At 37.0% G+C, this 18,266-nt stretch overlaps 1 protein-coding gene and 1 long non-coding RNA gene across 4 annotated transcripts; one reads left to right on the top strand and one right to left on the bottom strand.

Moving 5' to 3' along the window:
* Window positions 1-38: 38 nt before the first annotated feature.
* On the top strand, window positions 39-17,124 carry LOC125649877 (ATP-binding cassette sub-family G member 8-like). Of its 3 annotated transcripts, none has more exons than XM_048877710.2 (11): window positions 39-215; window positions 693-1,104; window positions 6,103-6,338; window positions 7,852-7,984; window positions 8,191-8,314; window positions 8,751-8,896; window positions 12,203-12,413; window positions 13,913-14,112; window positions 15,494-15,570; window positions 15,753-16,020; window positions 16,141-17,124. In XM_048877710.2, the coding sequence occupies exons 2-11, from the start codon at window positions 777-779 to the stop codon at window positions 16,404-16,406; spliced, it is 1,989 nt and encodes a 662-aa protein (XP_048733667.1). In that variant the 5' UTR covers window positions 39-215; window positions 693-776; the 3' UTR covers window positions 16,407-17,124. The 3 variants fall into 3 exon arrangements, with proteins under 3 accessions (XP_048733667.1, XP_048733666.1, XP_048733668.1); XM_048877709.2 differs by lacking the exon at window positions 39-215 and adding an exon at window positions 378-530; XM_048877711.2 differs by lacking the exon at window positions 39-215 and adding an exon at window positions 386-578.
* Window positions 5,604-8,283, bottom strand: LOC130054746 (uncharacterized). Its single transcript, XR_008803055.1, has 2 exons — window positions 8,148-8,283; window positions 5,604-6,309 (listed from the first exon to the last, which is right to left on the bottom strand). It is a non-coding gene; the product is annotated as an uncharacterized LOC130054746 (long non-coding RNA).
* Window positions 17,125-18,266: the final 1,142 nt, after the last annotated feature.

An 18,266-nucleotide genomic window follows, 5' to 3' on the forward strand; every position in this document is an offset into this window, starting at 1 on the left:
GTCCATCGGATATTGATTTACAACTGTCCTAACATGCTATACTAACAAGGCATATTTGAATTAGATGTGGTGAATTTTCTGTTCCAACGTGAAAAGCCGAGACTAGCTTTTGTTTCCCGTGTACTTGGAATGACGTGCCGATATTGATCGATTTCCTGACAAGACTCTGGCACAGTGACTTTCTACTCGGCTGTCGGAGAATTCGCAGACATGAGGTAGGTCTCCCAATCTCTCGTTTTAGTCGTGGTTTCACCAATCTCCTCTATCCACTTGTTGTTGTAGTGTTAAATTGCGTTTTTGTTGGAAAACGAACAGGAAAGGCAATATTCCCTTTCCGCTTCCCTCTCTAATAAATCTGATGAGAAACCATTTATCCTACACATGTGTTGTGTGTGATGAGAACGCTTTTTAATGGGCGATGATTAATAAATGTATAGTCCTCGCAAAATTAGCTGGATAAGAGGTTTGGCTGAAAATTAAGTTATGATTTGATCCTCGTCAGTATTTTCTCAAACCTGACTTTGCGACAGGTAACCTGTTTTCCATTCGTCTTCAAAAAATAAGATAGTATGAGCATTGTAAGTTTGAGGTGTCTTCCATTCGCTTTCAATTTAATAACATGTAGTTTTATTTCCTGAAAATAAATATCTTGGGGTCGATTGTTTCAGTTTTCAGGACATTTTTCATTTCAGTTGTTGAAATAAAGAAGTACAACTGCACTTGTTCAGACAGTGTTGACTAACAGTCCCAAGGCAAAGGGTACAGGAGATATCAAAATGAGGTCGCAATCTCGAGCCTACCCGTCTGTTTATTATCGTCCTAACGAGGCTGTGGACATGACACAAACTTCACATGGGGAACTTCATCTTGGTAGCCCGCGTATACCCACCATAGACTTCGGCTTGAACAAGCGTCTATCTGTGGATGTAAGGGCAGAAAATGTCAGCTACATCGTCAACCCCAAGAAAATGTCCCTCCTTCACCGCCTGGGTGCGCTGCAGTTGCCATGGGAATGGATTGACGACGCTGTTCCGCAGCAGGTGCTTCAGAACGTCAGCTTTTCCGTCAAAAGCGGTCAGATGCTGGCTATCCTGGGGACCTCAGGTAAGACAGATAAGGAGCACATATGTTTAGGTGGATCCAGTTGGGGATGGGAGTGGACCTGTAATTTACAAATTATATGGTAGACACCCTGAAGATAACTCACTTCAACTTTCATTTGGACACACCCCTTTGAGAGCGTCCTGGATCCACCCCTGCATTGTGTAAATGTATTGGGGGATTGCCATTGGTTTGGTGTCTTTAAGAAGGTCTTAATACATGTCTATCCCTCTTTTATATCATAGAAGATCAGAAAAATATTATCACGAAGTCGATGGTGTTTTGAATTCATTGGTGTATTTAATTGTTTTGTTTTGCAAATATTTGGATAGAACTTCACTGGTATGTTTATTTTGCTGATATTTGGGTAGAACTTCATTGGTGTATTTTATTTTGCTAATATTTGGATATAACTTCACTGGTGTATTTTTGTTTTTGCAAAAAATTGGGTAGAACTTTACTGGTATTTTATTTTGCTAATATTTGGATAGAACTTCACTGGTGTGTTTATTTTGCTAATATTTGGATAAAATTTCATTGATGTGTTTATTTTGCTGATATTTGGGTAGAACTTCATTGATGTGTTTTGTTTTGCTAGTATTTGGATATAACTTCACTGGTGTAGTTTTGTTTTTGGTAATATTTGGGTAGAACTTTACTGGTGTATTTTATTTTGCTAATATTTGGATAGAACTTCACTGGTGTATTTTTTTGCTAATATTTGGGTAGAACTTCATTGGTGTATTTTGTATTTTTGGGGGCTGATTTTCAGAGAACTTCAATGGTGTATTTTGTTTTGTTGATATTCAGATAGAACTTCACTGGTGGATTTTTAGGCTAATATTTGGGTAGAACTTCACCAGTAGCTAGATTGTGTGTTTCGATGTATTAAGGGAATTTTATGTTTTGTCTTGTTGATGTTTGAATAGTTATAGTTATGTATTTTGTATTTAACACAAATGTTGATACATGACATTGATATTACAACTGCCACCCGATAACTTAAAAGTACATGATGGTTTGGTGATATGTCTCCCCTACAAAATGGGAAGGCGAAAGTAAAAACTAAAAAGAAAACAAGGACAATATTCTCGCCGTTATGTATCTATATATGAAGTTTGATGAAGACATCTTCAATATTAGTCAAGGTTAACGAAAGGTCAAGGTAATAAAAAATAACCTTTGGACGTAGCTGCATGTTCTCAAAAAGATGTGTCTGTATATGAAGTTCAATGAAGGCAATCTCATTTGATTAGTTGGAAAAATTAGTTCAAACAGATGATCAAGTTTAAACGTAAATTCAAAAGGACATAAAGGTTACGCTATCTCTACGATGTATCTATGCAGGAAGTTGAATTAATGCACTTAATCAGACAAGAGATAAAAGCGTGAACCGGTAATCCGGAGTCCAGCGTTACATGCACGAAAAGTGAAAGTAGACAAAAATTGAAGCATATTTGTTATGCTCTTACCCAAGATAATTCTGTATATGAAGTTATAAAGGCATTCTCAATAGGAAAGTCAGAAATGAGCTAAAGGCAGGGTATGTTTGTCTGAAATATGGGTCCAAACAAGGTCACATCTAGCTACAGAACTGTAGCTCTCTGATAAAATATTGGGACAGATAAGGGAGCAATAGATCCAACCCTTATAAAAACCTTCGATTTATGGCGCACAAAAATGATCATGTTTGAGGCCTCAAATATCGTTGTATTCTGGTATAGCCGTATCATAAATTTAATATCAAAATATTCCTAACATATTTTCCTACTATACTTGTGTCCAAACATACCTTCAAATATTCATTAGAGCTCCATACGACCCGAAAAATCATAGCTTCGAGTGATTTCGTTGTTGACGTAGCCATGTTAGGTTGCCAGTTAAGGAAGCTCCCTGGTCTGTCCCAATATTTTTTCAGAGAGCTACAGTTCTGCAGCTAGGTCACATGGAAGGACTTTGGGTCAAGGTAAAAAAAAAAATCGGTATGCTTTTCATGCTTTTATCAAGATAAATCTGTGTAAGAAATTTGATATCTCTATATTTTAGAAATAGGCGTAAGGTGGACATGACCAACACTTAAAAATAAACTATCATTTAAGAGTATACTGTTCCTTGCTGAGGGGGAAAAACCCTAACATTTGTTTTGTAACCGGGATTGGGTAGTGCATGTGATGCGCAGGACAGAGGACTTCTCGGTTTTATGGAATATTATGGAAAATGCGAAAACCATTTCGTGCAAGCGATGTAAGAATTTCAAAGAGTTTACGTAGTTAACGGCCTCCGGGAGGCGGACGATTAGACGCTTTGGCTTCGGAAAGACGACCATGATTAGCCGCGAGCTTACATAACTGGAATAAATATATCAAAAGCCACCATTGTTGTCTGATTATTCTATTATATCAAATTACGGTAGTTACATATATTTAATCACGATTTTGATAGATAACATGAGATTTTTTTTTCTGTGAATCCAATTTTCGGTATACGGATCACATGGTAACTCGTACTATTTATTTTCGCATTGACTGAAAGAGATAATTTAACTTTATGGTCTTTTATCCAGTAATCAGAGTTTGAAGTCTTTATTTTCTATTTGTTGCACGCTTTATCTAAAAAATTTTTTTTCAATATTCGTACATTACATTTTTCAAACAAAATATGGTATTGATTTATGATTGCAGATACCCTTAATTACCTGAATGAATTATAGTGAATGACTAAATGCAGGACAAAATATGTTTCGATATAAAAACCATGGAGGTTTCTAAATGGTTTGAATTACATTGTAATGATGCTTACCAAGAAGTTGCGTCCGAATTTGACGTATGTGTGAATAATAATTCTTGTGAAATATAATGCGATCTTGCGCACGAATCATGGTGGGAAAATGAAAGGAAAATAACTGCAGTATATATTGATTTGATATGCTGGAAGATCATATGTATACCCATACACGAACTAAAGATTATAAGTGTGCATGTGATATCAGTTCCGTAGAAATGGTCATCAACTGATGTCCAATTCCACATTCTCAATGGAAAAGCACGTGTCCAAGTAATATTGGACACATTGACGACATTTAAGTATGTAGGAGACCACGCGCCATTCAGTGGTTAACATATTCCGACAGTTAAACATACATGTATATAAATGTACATACATAAATACCAAGGATAACCCATGAAAGCTCGAAAGCTTATTTCCAATGGGGTCCTTTAATGCACGGATGTTGGCGCTAGTCATTTTTGTAAGAGGAAACCCACGTGTCCGGGCGGGACATACCCTCTCACATACAAACACTGCCAATCACGGGGATCGAACTCGGGTCGCAGCGGTAAGAAGCGAGAGCACTACTAATGCCCATACTTCACATTAATAATAACACAGGTTTTTTTTCTAACTTGATAAATACTTTATTGCACGCATGTATCATTTACTAAATATATATACATATAACAGATTTTTGTTTTTATATCTCTGTATACCATTGCATAATGGTGATGAAATCCAATAAATTGAATTGAATTGACTACCCGGACATCCCGAAGCCCCTGTCGAAGACCACGCTTCATTCAGAGGCTATCCTATTCTAAAATTGATTTATAGTTAACACTTAATTCCGGTTTACCAACGAAAGAACTGTAAATTGGCGGGGTTTCTCCAGGAGATAATTATGTTATGATGATGCGTGCTACTTGTCGAAACAGGTGAGGATTTCTCTTCACAACTACAAACCCGCAATCCAACTCCACTATTCATAACAATCAATTGTTTCAAAATAAAAAGCTATTCCCCCAAAAATATATATCACATTTCTAAGTAATATATTACAAATCATGATAGATATCATATCCTTTTAATATAGCGATTTCAAATATATATATAATAGAGATATACGTTTATATTGATTACGGCTGAAAAGCGTCGGTTCAGTTCCACGCTCAGGGAAACAGGTTTCATGAAAAGCGTCGGTTCAGTTCCACGTTCCGGGGAAACAGGTTTAAAAGCAGCGATAGTTCCACATGATTTACCTATAAAGACGATGGCTATGGAACAAATTAGTGCTAATAAATGTATGATTATCTGTAAAAAGTCGTATAAGTACAGGCATCCCAATGAAATATTAATGAAAGAATCTACTTCGGCAAATTTAGCTTCGATATATTGTCCAATAATTAGATTGGCTGTATTTGCGGAGGAAGACAATTCTGGGGTTCTTGCTCCATGAACACAATGATCCTTCTATGAATTTTTCATATGGATATGCCCCCCAAAGTATTCCTGAGAGTATGATTTTCATGTATTAGTTTTGTACTATTTTTCTTCCTTTTTCTTACACCATTCATCCCATGTATTTCACATGCAATCAATTACAAAGATTCTCACTGCTAAGATGTAATAGACCAAAACAAAACATAACAACCAAACATACCCCAAAATATAAAAAAAAAACTACATTGTATGTGTTTGATCAACGATATGCTTCTATAACATGTTCAACATTGCAATATTCAGTCTCTTTATTTGTATGGTATAGTTTTCAGTTTGTGTTGTATAATTTTCCATTTAAATTGTATTTCTTAGAAAGCTGGATTTCATCGTGTACATTATACTGAAATTAGAGGTCGGCGTATCAATTTACCTTTAGTTTGTGATTATTTTCTCAGCTAAAATCCAAAAGAAGAGAGATTTACCAAGATTACATGTATTCACTCCAGAGAAGTCAATTATTGAATTGAAAATTATACAATACAAATGAAAAATTATATAACATAAATAGAACATTTATACAACACATATGGAGAACCATACAAATTGCTACATGTGGAAAAATATACAATACATATGGAAAACGTGATATTACACCGCCTGAAATGCTATGATTTACTTCAGTCTCGCCAGGTACTATTCAAATTAGGCAGCTTGTTACAGGAAGCTGTTGTTAATTACTTCCGCTCCACAGTGTGCTCCAGTACAATGTTTCTATTTCCGTACTTTCAGGAAGCGGAAAGACAAGCCTGTTGGACGTTCTAGCGGGAAGGAACGACGGAGGAAGCGTGGAGGGAGAAATGTTCCTTAATGGTGTGTCGTGGACCCGCCAGATGGTACGGTCCTGCTCGGCGTACGTCAGACAGGACGACCGCTTGCTGGCACACCTGACGGTTAAGGAGACGCTGATGTTTGTGGCTCAGCTTAAACTGCCGTCGTCTTTCCAAAAAGAAGAAATTGAAAATCGGGTAAAATATCTAGAAAACCAAAGACATGCATACATTAAACACCGAGATAAAACTTATTTGTTAACAGCAAATAGGAATAGGTATTGGAAACCAGGTATATACATACATATATACAATGAGTTGATATCATATCAACACAGACTGTAGACAATGAAAAAATATTGACGGGTGCAGACATTGAAAGCAGGATAACTACATATGACTTTTAATATACATAAATAGAAGGAAGATACTGATTTAGCTGCCGCGTGACTGCATGTCCGTGGGAACTTTTAATCTCCGTATACAGATCAGCTTTATGAAGCACACCTGCTTCCTCTTTTTCTCTGTGGTACTTCTCACCAGAAACATAACAGAATTATATCTAAATGAGGAACTTTTTTTTTACATCGATAAGATGCACGTAGGGCGGAAACTTTTCATTCGATTGACTGTACCTGTAACAATGCTCTGAAACAATCTTATGTTTATTTTTTACTGATTAACTGGTTGACACTGATTTGTTTACCTTTATCATCATCGGTCATTATCTACAATAAACTTTCCACATGCGGTCTAGATGTTAACCTAAACAAATATGTTCACTTATTTCTTCAAACAAAAATTGGAGTTGGAGGTTCAGGTAATATAGTTGTATACTCTCACGTAAATCAATGCTACTGATATGAAATAAACCTACGGTATGTAAGGGGGGTGGGTTCGAATGCCATAACCGAGACTTCAAAAGACGGTGAGTGTTCTGTCGCGACCATTGTAATGAAAATGTCTCCAAAGCATTCACAGACACGTATAATTCGGGGGGGGGGGGGGGGGGGGGGGGGGGGGGGGAGTCCCCATACTAGCTGTTAATTTTCCGTTATTTATGCATGGTTAGTTAGTTTGTTTTTTAAGACAAAGTTAATCTGATGTTCCTCCTAATTTTTACTCCTGGTTTCATATTGTGACACGTGCTCTCTCCCACACATGTCACAACAGAAACTCTTGATTAATGTAAAGTGGCTGACAACCCACCCACCCACCCCCAACACACACACTTCATTGATAGTAGCATTAAATGGTAGCAATGTAAACTTGAAATTGATCCCATGTAGTGAAGGACGAACGCTACACCCCCACCCCACCCCTGATTTAGGATTTTGAAGTTTGGGCAGAACATCTTTTGATTTTTTTTTATTGTCAAGACATTAGACAATTATGAAATCAACTTCTCCTTCAGCTCCCTCTTTGAAAACGAGGCTACGTTCCTGACCTATATGTTGAATAAAATGTTTTTGCTAGGATATAAAACTACAATATATGAACTGTGTAGCAGAATAATATTTGAATCAGTGTATGTATAGTGTATCGATAAAATGAATTTCTTTGGATTGTTTGTAATTAGGAAAATTCGGATAAAAACATGACCATGGATCCATCTAAAAGCTATCCTGCATATTCATTTCATCGTCTACTATGTAAGTGGATAGAGTTATCTCAGAGCTTTAAATTTTAATAAAAATTTGATATAATGCAGGTAGATGGGGTCATCTCTGAACTAGGACTCAGACATGTTTGGGATACAAAGATCGGTAACGAAGAAAGCCGAGGAGTTTCCGGAGGAGAGAGGCGGAGAGTCAGCATCGGAATTCAAATGCTTTTGGATCCTAGTATGTACTTAATGTGTTTATTGTTGGTTAATATGAGATTGGGGGGGGGGGGGGTACTAACACTGCTGCGTAGTCATACTATATTGCGTCATTTCTTGATGAATTCTGTGCAATCACGCTTTGTATTCTAGTTATTACATTATAAGATGGAGAATCATATTACCTGATTTGAAAACTTAGCATTATTTCCCCTTTCTGCTTCTCAGGCATACTTTTCCTGGACGAACCAACTTCCGGTCTGGATTCCTTTACGGCCCACAGCTTGGTAGAAACATTATCAAAGATGGCGCAGAACACGAGGACAGTGCTGATGTCCATTCACCAGCCAAGGTACTTATAGATTGTCTGTATCGTGTGACAAACTTCACAGTGTATCAATACAACAGGTTGTCTGTATCATGTGACAAACTTCACAGTGTATCAATACAACAGATTGTCTGACAGACTTCACAGTGTATCAATACAACAGATTGTCCGTATCGTCTGACAGACTTCACAGTGTATCAATACAACAGATTGTCTGACAAACTTCACAGTGTATCAATACAACAGATTGTCCGTATCATCTGACAAAAAATCTTCCGTTTATGAATATGTACTACTCTAGTACTTATCGTGCGATGGACGACCTCCCGTTTATCAATACACAAGCTTTAACCTCCTTATCCCGAATCTCTTGTAACTGAATATTATCAAGATTGACGAGCAGCGAATGATAAGATGTCTCAGATGATTGATGCGCTGGGAATTCTGTTTACTGTTTTAGGTCGGATATCTTTGAACTCTTTGACTTGGTAATGATCCTGTCTCGTGGGAGAATGGTGTACGTTGGAAGGGCAACTGAGATGGTATCTTATTTTACTTCGATAGGCCACCCCTGTCCGTCACTGACCAATCCCTGTGATTATTACGGTAAGTCCTTCCGGATCAAACAATACAAGTTGTGGACATGAAGGTATTGAGCCTTTTGTATCTCGTGGATGCTCGGTGGTAGTGAGAACTCGTGTCATAAAACAGTGCATGTATTCACGCAGGTTGTTAACGGAAGTTCCAATTTTTATGAGGCATTGTGCAATTTGAAATACGCATTAACACATCAAAACATTGACATCTCTACAAATAAATTCACCCACAGGAAGGTGTGTCACTGACCTCTTTCTAAGGGGAGGGTTGCGTCACTGCCCTAGCTCTTACTAAGGGGAGGGTGTGTCACTGCCCTCTTACTAAGGGGAGGTGTGTCACTGCCCTTTTACTAAGGGGAGGGTTTGTCATTGCCCTCTTACTAAAGGGAGGGTTGTGTTCTTACTAAGAGGAGGGCTGCATTACTGCCCTCTTACTAAGGGGAGGGTGTGTCACTGTCCTCTATCTAATGGGGGGGGGGGGGGTGTCACTGTCCTCTTTCTAAAGGGAGGGTATCTCACTGTCCTCTTTCTAATGGAAGGGCTGCGTCACTGCCCTATTACTAAGGGGAGGGTGTGTCATTGCCCTCTTACGAAGGAGAGGGTGTGTCACTGCCCTGTTACTAAGGGGAGGGTGTGTCACTGTCCTCTTTCTAATGGGAGGGCTGCGTCACTGCCCTATTACTAAGGGGAGGGTGTGTCATTGCCCTCTTACGAAGGAGAGGGTGTGTCACTGCCCTGTTACTAAGGGGAGGGTGTGTCAATGTCCTCTTTCTAATGGGAGGGCTGCGTCACTGCCCTCTTACTAAGGGGAGGGTGTGTCACTGCCCTCTTACTAAGGGGAGGGTGTGTCACTGTCCTGTTACTAAGGGAAGGGTGTGTCACTGCCCTCTTACTAAGGGGAGGGCTGCGTCACTGTCACGTTAAAGTTGTTTACTATCTAATCATACGAAAAACTTGCAGACACAAGTGGGGTTTATCTCGTTCCTAATATTGATACAATTATGGTCACTTTGGACCCAAAGGGATCAACAGAAATGCACAAATTACAGTATATTAGCCAGTCTTACAAAAAGGTCTGTCACCTAATATATCGTAGATGAAGCCTTCTCACTTCAATCATATAGCCTGGCTGGATACCGGAATCTGGACAGTTTAAATCGATAGTTGTGTATTGCAGCCCCCAGACTACATTACCTCCCACAGTGATAGAAGAGGAATTGTTAATCAATGTAAAAGTTCCGCACTCCAGACACGACTCTTAGTTTATCACTCTCAGTACGTAGAGGTCTAAACTGTCTTGGTTGCTATGCACAACGGTCTATATATACACAGTTTAACTGTCCACTCCATACCAGTAGATCAGTGAGACAATCCTCCTCCTCGATGTTGCGTTAATTACGAGTTTTATAATTAACACAGAGCAGAAATTTATAGCAGTAATAGCAAAATCTAATGTCATTACGAGTTCCGGAAAATTTCGGATATTTGATTTTTAGACGACAGCCTTTCACTAAAAGTCACGTGGGTCCAATATGTTTTAGATGAGGAATAGGAAAGCGACGAGTAATGAACAAGTGTAGGCTTATTTGTATTTTAATCTGAGCAGGCTTTAATGACATAAAATGTTTTCTATTCTGTAACATAATGCGGTAACATAATGCGAGACTGACAAATGCCCGGCCATCAATACCACGAGATCCAACCTCGAGTAATTAATAATGGACTCCCGTGCTTGTACGGTCGTTCATGGGTGCTGGTTATTGTAATTCGATTTCCTCTACTACAAGATAATTCATTTATATATCATTCTTGATACACTAAAAGGCTACAAACTAATTTATGTTACATCGTATATAATTTATATGCAAAATGTTTTGAATACAGTTTTCTAAAAAAAAAAACAAAAAAACAAAAAAAAAAAACCAAAAAAAAAAAACCAACCCAGTATTTTTTGTTAAACATGATTTGTTTAAAAGTAGACAATTTTTTATTTTTAATTGTTTAGGTGATAAAAATTTGATTCTTTGTTCTTGTATTGCATTACAGTTGAGTACATAATGAAAATCATCTCCAATCTCTTGTAAATTACAATATGTACATATTCTATCCTCTCTTGGTATGTTAACCCAGCTCCCACTTTCAATCGGTAGATGGTGATTGCATGTTCAGAATCTACAAAAATATGAAACGTTCATCGGGACAAAAGCATCTTGGTGTTTTGTTAATTTTACTTTAAAATGGCTTTATGGGAGAATCGACATGGAATGGCCAAGGGACAATTAACAAGCATGAATAAATGTATTTCTTCATTCTATCCACGATAGGAAAACAATACTAGTATTTTTGAAAAGGAAAGGTGAAGATAAGAAACATTAATCAATAATACTCTAGATCCAGCGTCTGTCATAGTGTATATTAATACAGGGTGACAATAGCTACAAAGGCATCGAATGCTGTAAACATGGTAAACCTGTAATATACGCATGTCTATCGGAATCCCTCGGACTTTTTCACTGGCTCTACATTTCCTTAAAACCTCCCCTCCTAGTTTTGTATTTCAAATACAACTCATTTGCATCTTATTTTGCTCCTACCAAAAACACCCCCCCCCCCAAAAAAAAACCACTTGGGGTATATCACCAGGTCTATTTTAGAGTTAGCATATTTTGATAGTTCCTGTTTGTGGCAAGTAAAACTGTAAAATCAACTCTCAGGTATTATAGAGGGTTGTATATGTGTACATTAATAAGTTATTGTAGCAAGAAGGGGACCAACAAACCTTTGGATCAATCGGAGATTGAACATGGGATCCTTGCATTACTAATTAGGTGAACTAACCCCTGAGCCAGTATACTCAGTGAAGCTCGCGTCGGGAAGCGAGACGACGAGTTCGTTCCAGTAATTACGCATTAATTAGAGTCTGTTCCAGTAATTACGCATTAATTAGAGTCCGTTCCAGTAATTACGCGTTAATTAGAGTCCGTTCCAGTAATTACACTGATTAGAGTCCGCTACGAAATGATGAGCTCTGGGAAAATGTTGCCGTTACTGAGTTCTTCATCGAAAAACCCGTAGACAAAATAAATTGTTTTTGTTGACAATTGCTTGGGCTGAAAGATAAAAACATCGAAGCTAAATATAAGGTCATATACAATGCACTGTTTACGTCGAGTGCGTTATAATTCTGAAAGATCTTAAACCAATGACAATAATTGAAAATTATACAAGAACTTTTCATATCGAGGGGATGAAAATATAGGTTTAGAGAAAATGGTAGATAGGTAGCCTGTCGTTAATGTTTAATCCATTGCTTCAGTTGACCTGGGTACAGTCGATCCAACCTCGGAGGAAACAGAGAGGGAAACGAAACAGATAGTGAACAAGTTAATCAATAACTTTGAGATGGTGATGGCCCCGCCGGAGCCGGAGCCGGAAGAACTATCAAACCTACGATTCCCCGTCATGTCCACACTGGACATTACAGACTTTTCTCCAGGAAAATTCCGGCAATTTACTGTACTCTTTGGGTGAGTAGATGTTGTAATGTTTCTGAATGCAATCCGGAATTCACCTTATTGTATGTATTGGTTTTATCATTAGGCTGCATGTAAATTAATATGGCGGCATCTACTTCTTTCCAAGTACAAGTATAGCTTTTAAAATACCTTTCCCTGTTAATAAACAATCGTTTAAAGAAATATTAAAGAGGTATGCTATATTCAATGGAAGAGATGTATGTATGCGCGGGTACTGGAAATTAGTGCAAATATAACGCAAAGCACTTTTTAACACACACTCATTAACCTCCAGTACATGTGCGTGAATGCAATTTTGAAGGTAGAGAGTCCTTCTGATGTGGAAATTATCACACACAAACGTAATTTATAGTTTTATAGAAATTAATAATGAAAGAGAATTTTATTCTTAAAATCTATGCGTCGAGCTATAGATTAGAAAAGGGGTGGGGGGGTGGGGGGTGCTATACCAGTTTTCACAACCTTTTTACACGATGCATTTCATTTGTCCAACAATACAATTTCAGTTAAATCTCTGCGGTTACGTCTCTGACGTCACCATGTACCCTTTTGAAAACATGAGCACATCTCAGTAAAGTAGAACGCATGCCATATTTGAACATGGATCGAATATAGCTTTGGTTTATTAGGTTGCCTTCATTAGGTCAGTAAAGAGGCTAGTTGCTGGATAAAGGACCTCCCAACTTTAGCTGTGACAAACGGCCCCCGATGATTTAGTAAAACATAAAAATTTGAATTGTGCAGTTTACAATGCCCCAAGATGTTCATTAATACCTAATCTTAAAGGTTTGGTAATTTATTTTGCTAAAAAGTTCGTTAACATTAAGAACATAGTCTTCTTTTGAAATCGTGTTTGTCTGTTTTAGTTAAATCTCTATTGATATTCATCGAATAACCGGTTTTTAAAGCCATTGTTTATATTGAGCACAAGGTTGTCAAATTTCTCTTTTCTACAATATACATAATTGTATATATATATATATACATACATATATATATATATATATATATATATATATATATACACGTTTTTTCTACCTCATTTACCAGTATTGACCTCGGGCAGTAATTCTTTAGTTTTCAGGCTAAGGGTGACCATACCATTTGAAACTTAGTTTTCTACCATTATATTCCAATATTTCAGGGAGAAAGGATTATACACTTACTGGAGATACACCAATGTTTAATATATATATATAATAGATTATATATATATATATATATATATATATATATAATAGATTAAGAAATTTTTCTTTATAAAAAAGGGATAGTAAAAAGGGACCATAAACTACAGCTAAAGTGGGAAGGTCCTTTATGCAGACATCCATATAGTATATTCATACTGAATCACATTACAGTATATGACCCGGAAGGGGTGCATATTTTTGTTATCTTGTTATATATGTTCAATCAAATTAGAATAAATTTGCTGTGTATGACGTAAAAGACATTGTCATGTGTTATAAGCGGCTTACATATAAATATAGGAGGTGTACCCGTAACCAGATCGAAGATTACTTGTTGGTGTTGGCCCAGTTCATTCAGGCGCTGTCTATGTCCTTAGTGGTGGGGATGATTTACCTTAATCTAAACAAGGAACAGAAAACAGTCAGGGATTGGTTCGGTCTCATGTACATCATCGGCGCCATGTACCCCTACCTCGTCATTTTGGATCTCATCGCTGTTTGTACGTCATATGTAAAGCTTTTCATACTGTCTTTATGTCATGTAAAGCCTGTCACCTTAAGCTGTTATGCTGTCTTATAAGTCATATCTAAAGCTTGCCATGACTGTGTATACATCATGTCTAGAGCTTTTCACACTGTATATACGTCATATATAAAAACTTGTCACGCTGTATATACGTCATATATAAAGCTTGTCACGTTGTATAAACGTCATATATAAACCTTGTCACGCTGTATATACGTCATATATAAAGCTTGCCACCATCTGTATATACGTCATATCTATAGCTTGCCACGCTGTGTATACGTCATATATAAAGCTTGTCACGTTGTATATACGTCATATCTAGAGCTTGTCACGCTGTATATACGTCATATCTAGAGCTTGTCACGCTGTATATACGTCATATCTAGAGCTTGTCACGCTGTATATACGTCATATATAAAGCTTGTCACGTTGTGTATAGGTCTTATCTAGTAATGTTACACGCTCTATGATACGGCATATCGTTGAACAGGTCGCAGCTCATTGGTTAGTACGTTTTCTTCGTGGCCGGGAGGTCGTGGGTTCGACCTCCGCTCGTACTCGGCCGCGTCAAACCTAAGACGCAAAAATGAACAGTCACTCCTCCTTCGCGTGAACGCCAGGCGTGTAGAAGCGGGACTTACGGCTCTTTAAGATGAGACCTAAAAAAAAAAATCGAGGCCCTGCGTCACGATGGTACGCAAAAACTCATTGCTTAGGTCACACACACATGTACATGTGTAGGTTTAAATTTGTGGCATTTTAGGCCTATCTGCAGCTGGTGATGTCTAAATTTGAGTGAAAAAGTCTGGATGGAAATGAGAATATGAATAAATCAAAAGATTGTCAAGCTTTATTTACGTCATATGTAAGGCTTTATATTGCATTTTTTTGTGTGTGGCATTAACAAACTGGAAAATGTATCAATGTAGCTAAAGTTTGTTTTTATGGTATTCAACTATGACGAAAGACTAGTGAATTTCTCATAATGTTGCAGAAACACCTCCATAACTAGGTAAAAACAAATATGTAAAGTACACTGCAATTACTTGCTATCATGATAATATATTAATGCCTGGTCTTCTTTCTCCATATTTTAATGGATTTTGATATAATAAACTCGTATATTTCATTATTTATGCATAAAGTAAATGTCATTAATGTACATTGAGTCAAAGAAATTGTGCCATAATTTACGCCTGAAGAGATAATAACATTTTAAAGTTTTTACAAAAAACTTCAATTTTACAATATTAAAAGCCTACATACAAACTGATTGATACAGATGGGTAATCTAATCGCAGTACTTCTGTAAATCCTGAGGGCATATCTATATCACCTGTTATTCAATACAGATCACGGGGAAAGAAAACACCTGTACTATGAGCTACAAGACGGTCTGTATGGAACAACGCCCTACTTCTTCGCAAAGGTGATGTTCTTTCACGATCATAAAGTTTACTAGTAATTTCCCAGCATCACAAAGAAGAAACGAAATATGTCTGCTTTAATACATATAAAAGCAGATTTGTTTAAAAATTTAAAACCTCATTGATACCAAAAGCAGTTATTTTTTTTTATATGTGGAAACATGAATATTAAGTTATCTTGCAGGTTTTGAGTGAGTTTCCTCTACACACGTTCTTCGTTGTGACGTATACAATACCGGTGTACTTCTTGGTGGGGTTTTCGCTGGATGTGTGGGTGTTTTTCCGAGTGTTCGCTTTGATTTACTTGATGGTCTACTGTAGTCGGTCTCTTGCCATGCTGTCCTCGAGTATCGCTCCAACCTTTACCATGTCTTGTTTTATCGCACAAACTTTCTTTTCAATGTATCTCATGTCTGCTGGGTTTTTCATCAACCTTGATAATATATTTGAAGGTAAGAACTTCAATTTCTTCATGATAAGATTGTGTTAAAAATGTTTGTATTATATTTGTTGTTCAGTGTGCTATTAAAGGTGACAAAATTATTTGTTATTATAATATTTTCTTTTCGTAGGTTTGCAATGGGTGTCAAAAATATCCTACCTGAAGTGGGGTTTCCAAGGATTGTGCCAGACTGAGATATCAAGAATGAACTTTACGTGCTCATTGCCAGACCCGCGTCAGTGCATCAATACCGGAAGTGAAGCACTGGGCCTGTACTCCCTAAACGGAAGTACTGTCTCCGATTCCTGTCTGGTTATATTAGCCTCCATTGCTGTGTACATGGTGCTCTACTTCTTGGCATTGACTTTTATTCCACAGAAGCCACATCAAAATTAATATACCTTTTACAAAAGAAACTATGTATATCAAAAAGCATATCTGTGAGTGCCTTTTTGAGAGAAAAAAAGGCTCCCGTTGTTTGTCATACTCAGCGGTGTAATGTGTTAGACCGCCTAGACGTGTATTTTTATGCTTTGGGTTTACCGACGGTAGCGTACGTTTATTCATACTCAAAATATAACGTCAATGTCTTTGATGATATACCCCTTCATAAACACAAGCTTTGTTTATGAACACAGTCTGTGGGTAGTGGAGACGTCATTTCATTTGATGAATTCAAGAAATGGGGGATGAGATGCGGGAGGTATATTGGTATTCTTGACTTAACATGCCCCGCCTCTTGAAATGACGTTATCATTTGAATGTGCCAACTTTTCCCCTCAGTATAACTGGATGGAAGCAGCATGCTCTACCAAAGACATATTTGCATGATAATTTTGTTTCCTTTTTCTGTCGTGATATTTTTATTGTGCCAACTTTTTTTTTCCAGTGCCGGATCTGTACGACTTGTAAGTTTACGTCCGTATTTAAAGATGAATACGACTTGCCTCTACATGTTATACATAGATCGTGCAATGTGGTCTATTGTCCACACATTTAAATCATGTCATCGATTGTTGAAACAACGAATGCCCCTTAAGCATTTGTTTAATTTATGTACCTTTGTTTTTCCTCATGTTGTACGTTCAATTTGATAATAAAAAATGCACGGTTACCATTTTGTCCAAGTTTATTAAATGGTGAGTTACTGTAGGTTCCTTACAAAATTTGGAATTCAGCATCGATCCTGGTACCTTTAACTTGATTTGTAGAATGACTCATAATATTCCTCATCCAGATGTAAAACTGTAAGTAATGAAATAGGCTGTACAACCTCTAAAAAGCAGAAATTTGTGTCCATGGGGCTGAGGTTTAGGTAGAAATATAACACAAATGTGAAAATTATTAGAGACCTGTCAGCTAAATTTTGAAATCCATTTCCCTTGGGTATGGGGGGATATATGTACCTTGCGTATAGGTGTTATGTCCCTTGTGTATGGGGATAATTATGTCCCCCGGGTTCGAAGTAAATACTACATTGACAAAACATTTCCTATGTATTCATTCATAATATAACTATTTATCAATCGAGAACAGTCTATACATAATGTATATTATAATTTTTTTTTATAAAAAATGCTCGAATCATCAAAACTTTCAACATTTTTCAAAATTTCACTGAATGTTCGTAAGTAAAAATATTTTACGAAGTTAAAATCGATGATTTAATGTTATTACTTTCAGTTTCATTTTTATTTAAAATATAGAACAGCCTTTCTTAACACTACTATGAATATTCCCGAAATAACAGGAATTGGTTGAACTTTTCTAGTTTTCTTCAGGACTCGCATTGCGTCATTATCATGTGGTTACATGGTAATGATGAGTGGAGAAAATATTACTGTGTTTTCATCTTCATTTACAAAGCAGGGTACATGGTAGTTACCTTAAATGCACTATAGTTTGTCATTAAAAATTTATACATACGTGTATCTATCTATAATAACAGAAACAGGTATATCCTAGCTGCAGCTCTCTGGAGATAATATGTAATAGATCTGCCCGTTGTGAAAACCTTAAATGTACGCCGCAACATTCTCTACAGACGATTCATATGTTATATCTTCGCATTCTTCATGATCATAATATCAAAGACTTCAAACATTTCGTATCTATCACAGTCCTATTTAAAATGAAAATTCAAAGTAGCTTAATTGTTTACATAGCCATGATCATTGTTGTTAAAAATGAAGGACTCAGCCATATTTTTACAATTTTATTATCTCCCTTAGCTAGAGAGTTCCGGCATAATAGTTA

Source organism: Ostrea edulis, chromosome 5 (genome assembly GCF_947568905.1).
Source record: "Ostrea edulis chromosome 5, xbOstEdul1.1, whole genome shotgun sequence".
In the NCBI taxonomy this organism is placed as follows: Eukaryota; Metazoa; Mollusca; class Bivalvia; order Ostreida; family Ostreidae; genus Ostrea; species Ostrea edulis.

What these genes read in the sequence shown, in the direction of transcription:
- LOC125649877 (XM_048877710.2), top strand. Translation starts at nt 777, where the DNA reads ATGAGGTCGCAATCTCGAGCCTACCCGTCTGTTTATTATCGTCCTAAC. An exon ending in GGCTATCCTGGGGACCTCAG is followed by an intron (nt 1,105 to 6,102) that starts GTAAGACAGATA and finishes CCGTACTTTCAG; the next exon opens with GAAGCGGAAAGACAAGCCTG. An exon ending in TTTGGATCTCATCGCTGTTT is followed by an intron (nt 14,113 to 15,493) that starts GTACGTCATATG and finishes TATTCAATACAG; the next exon opens with ATCACGGGGAAAGAAAACAC.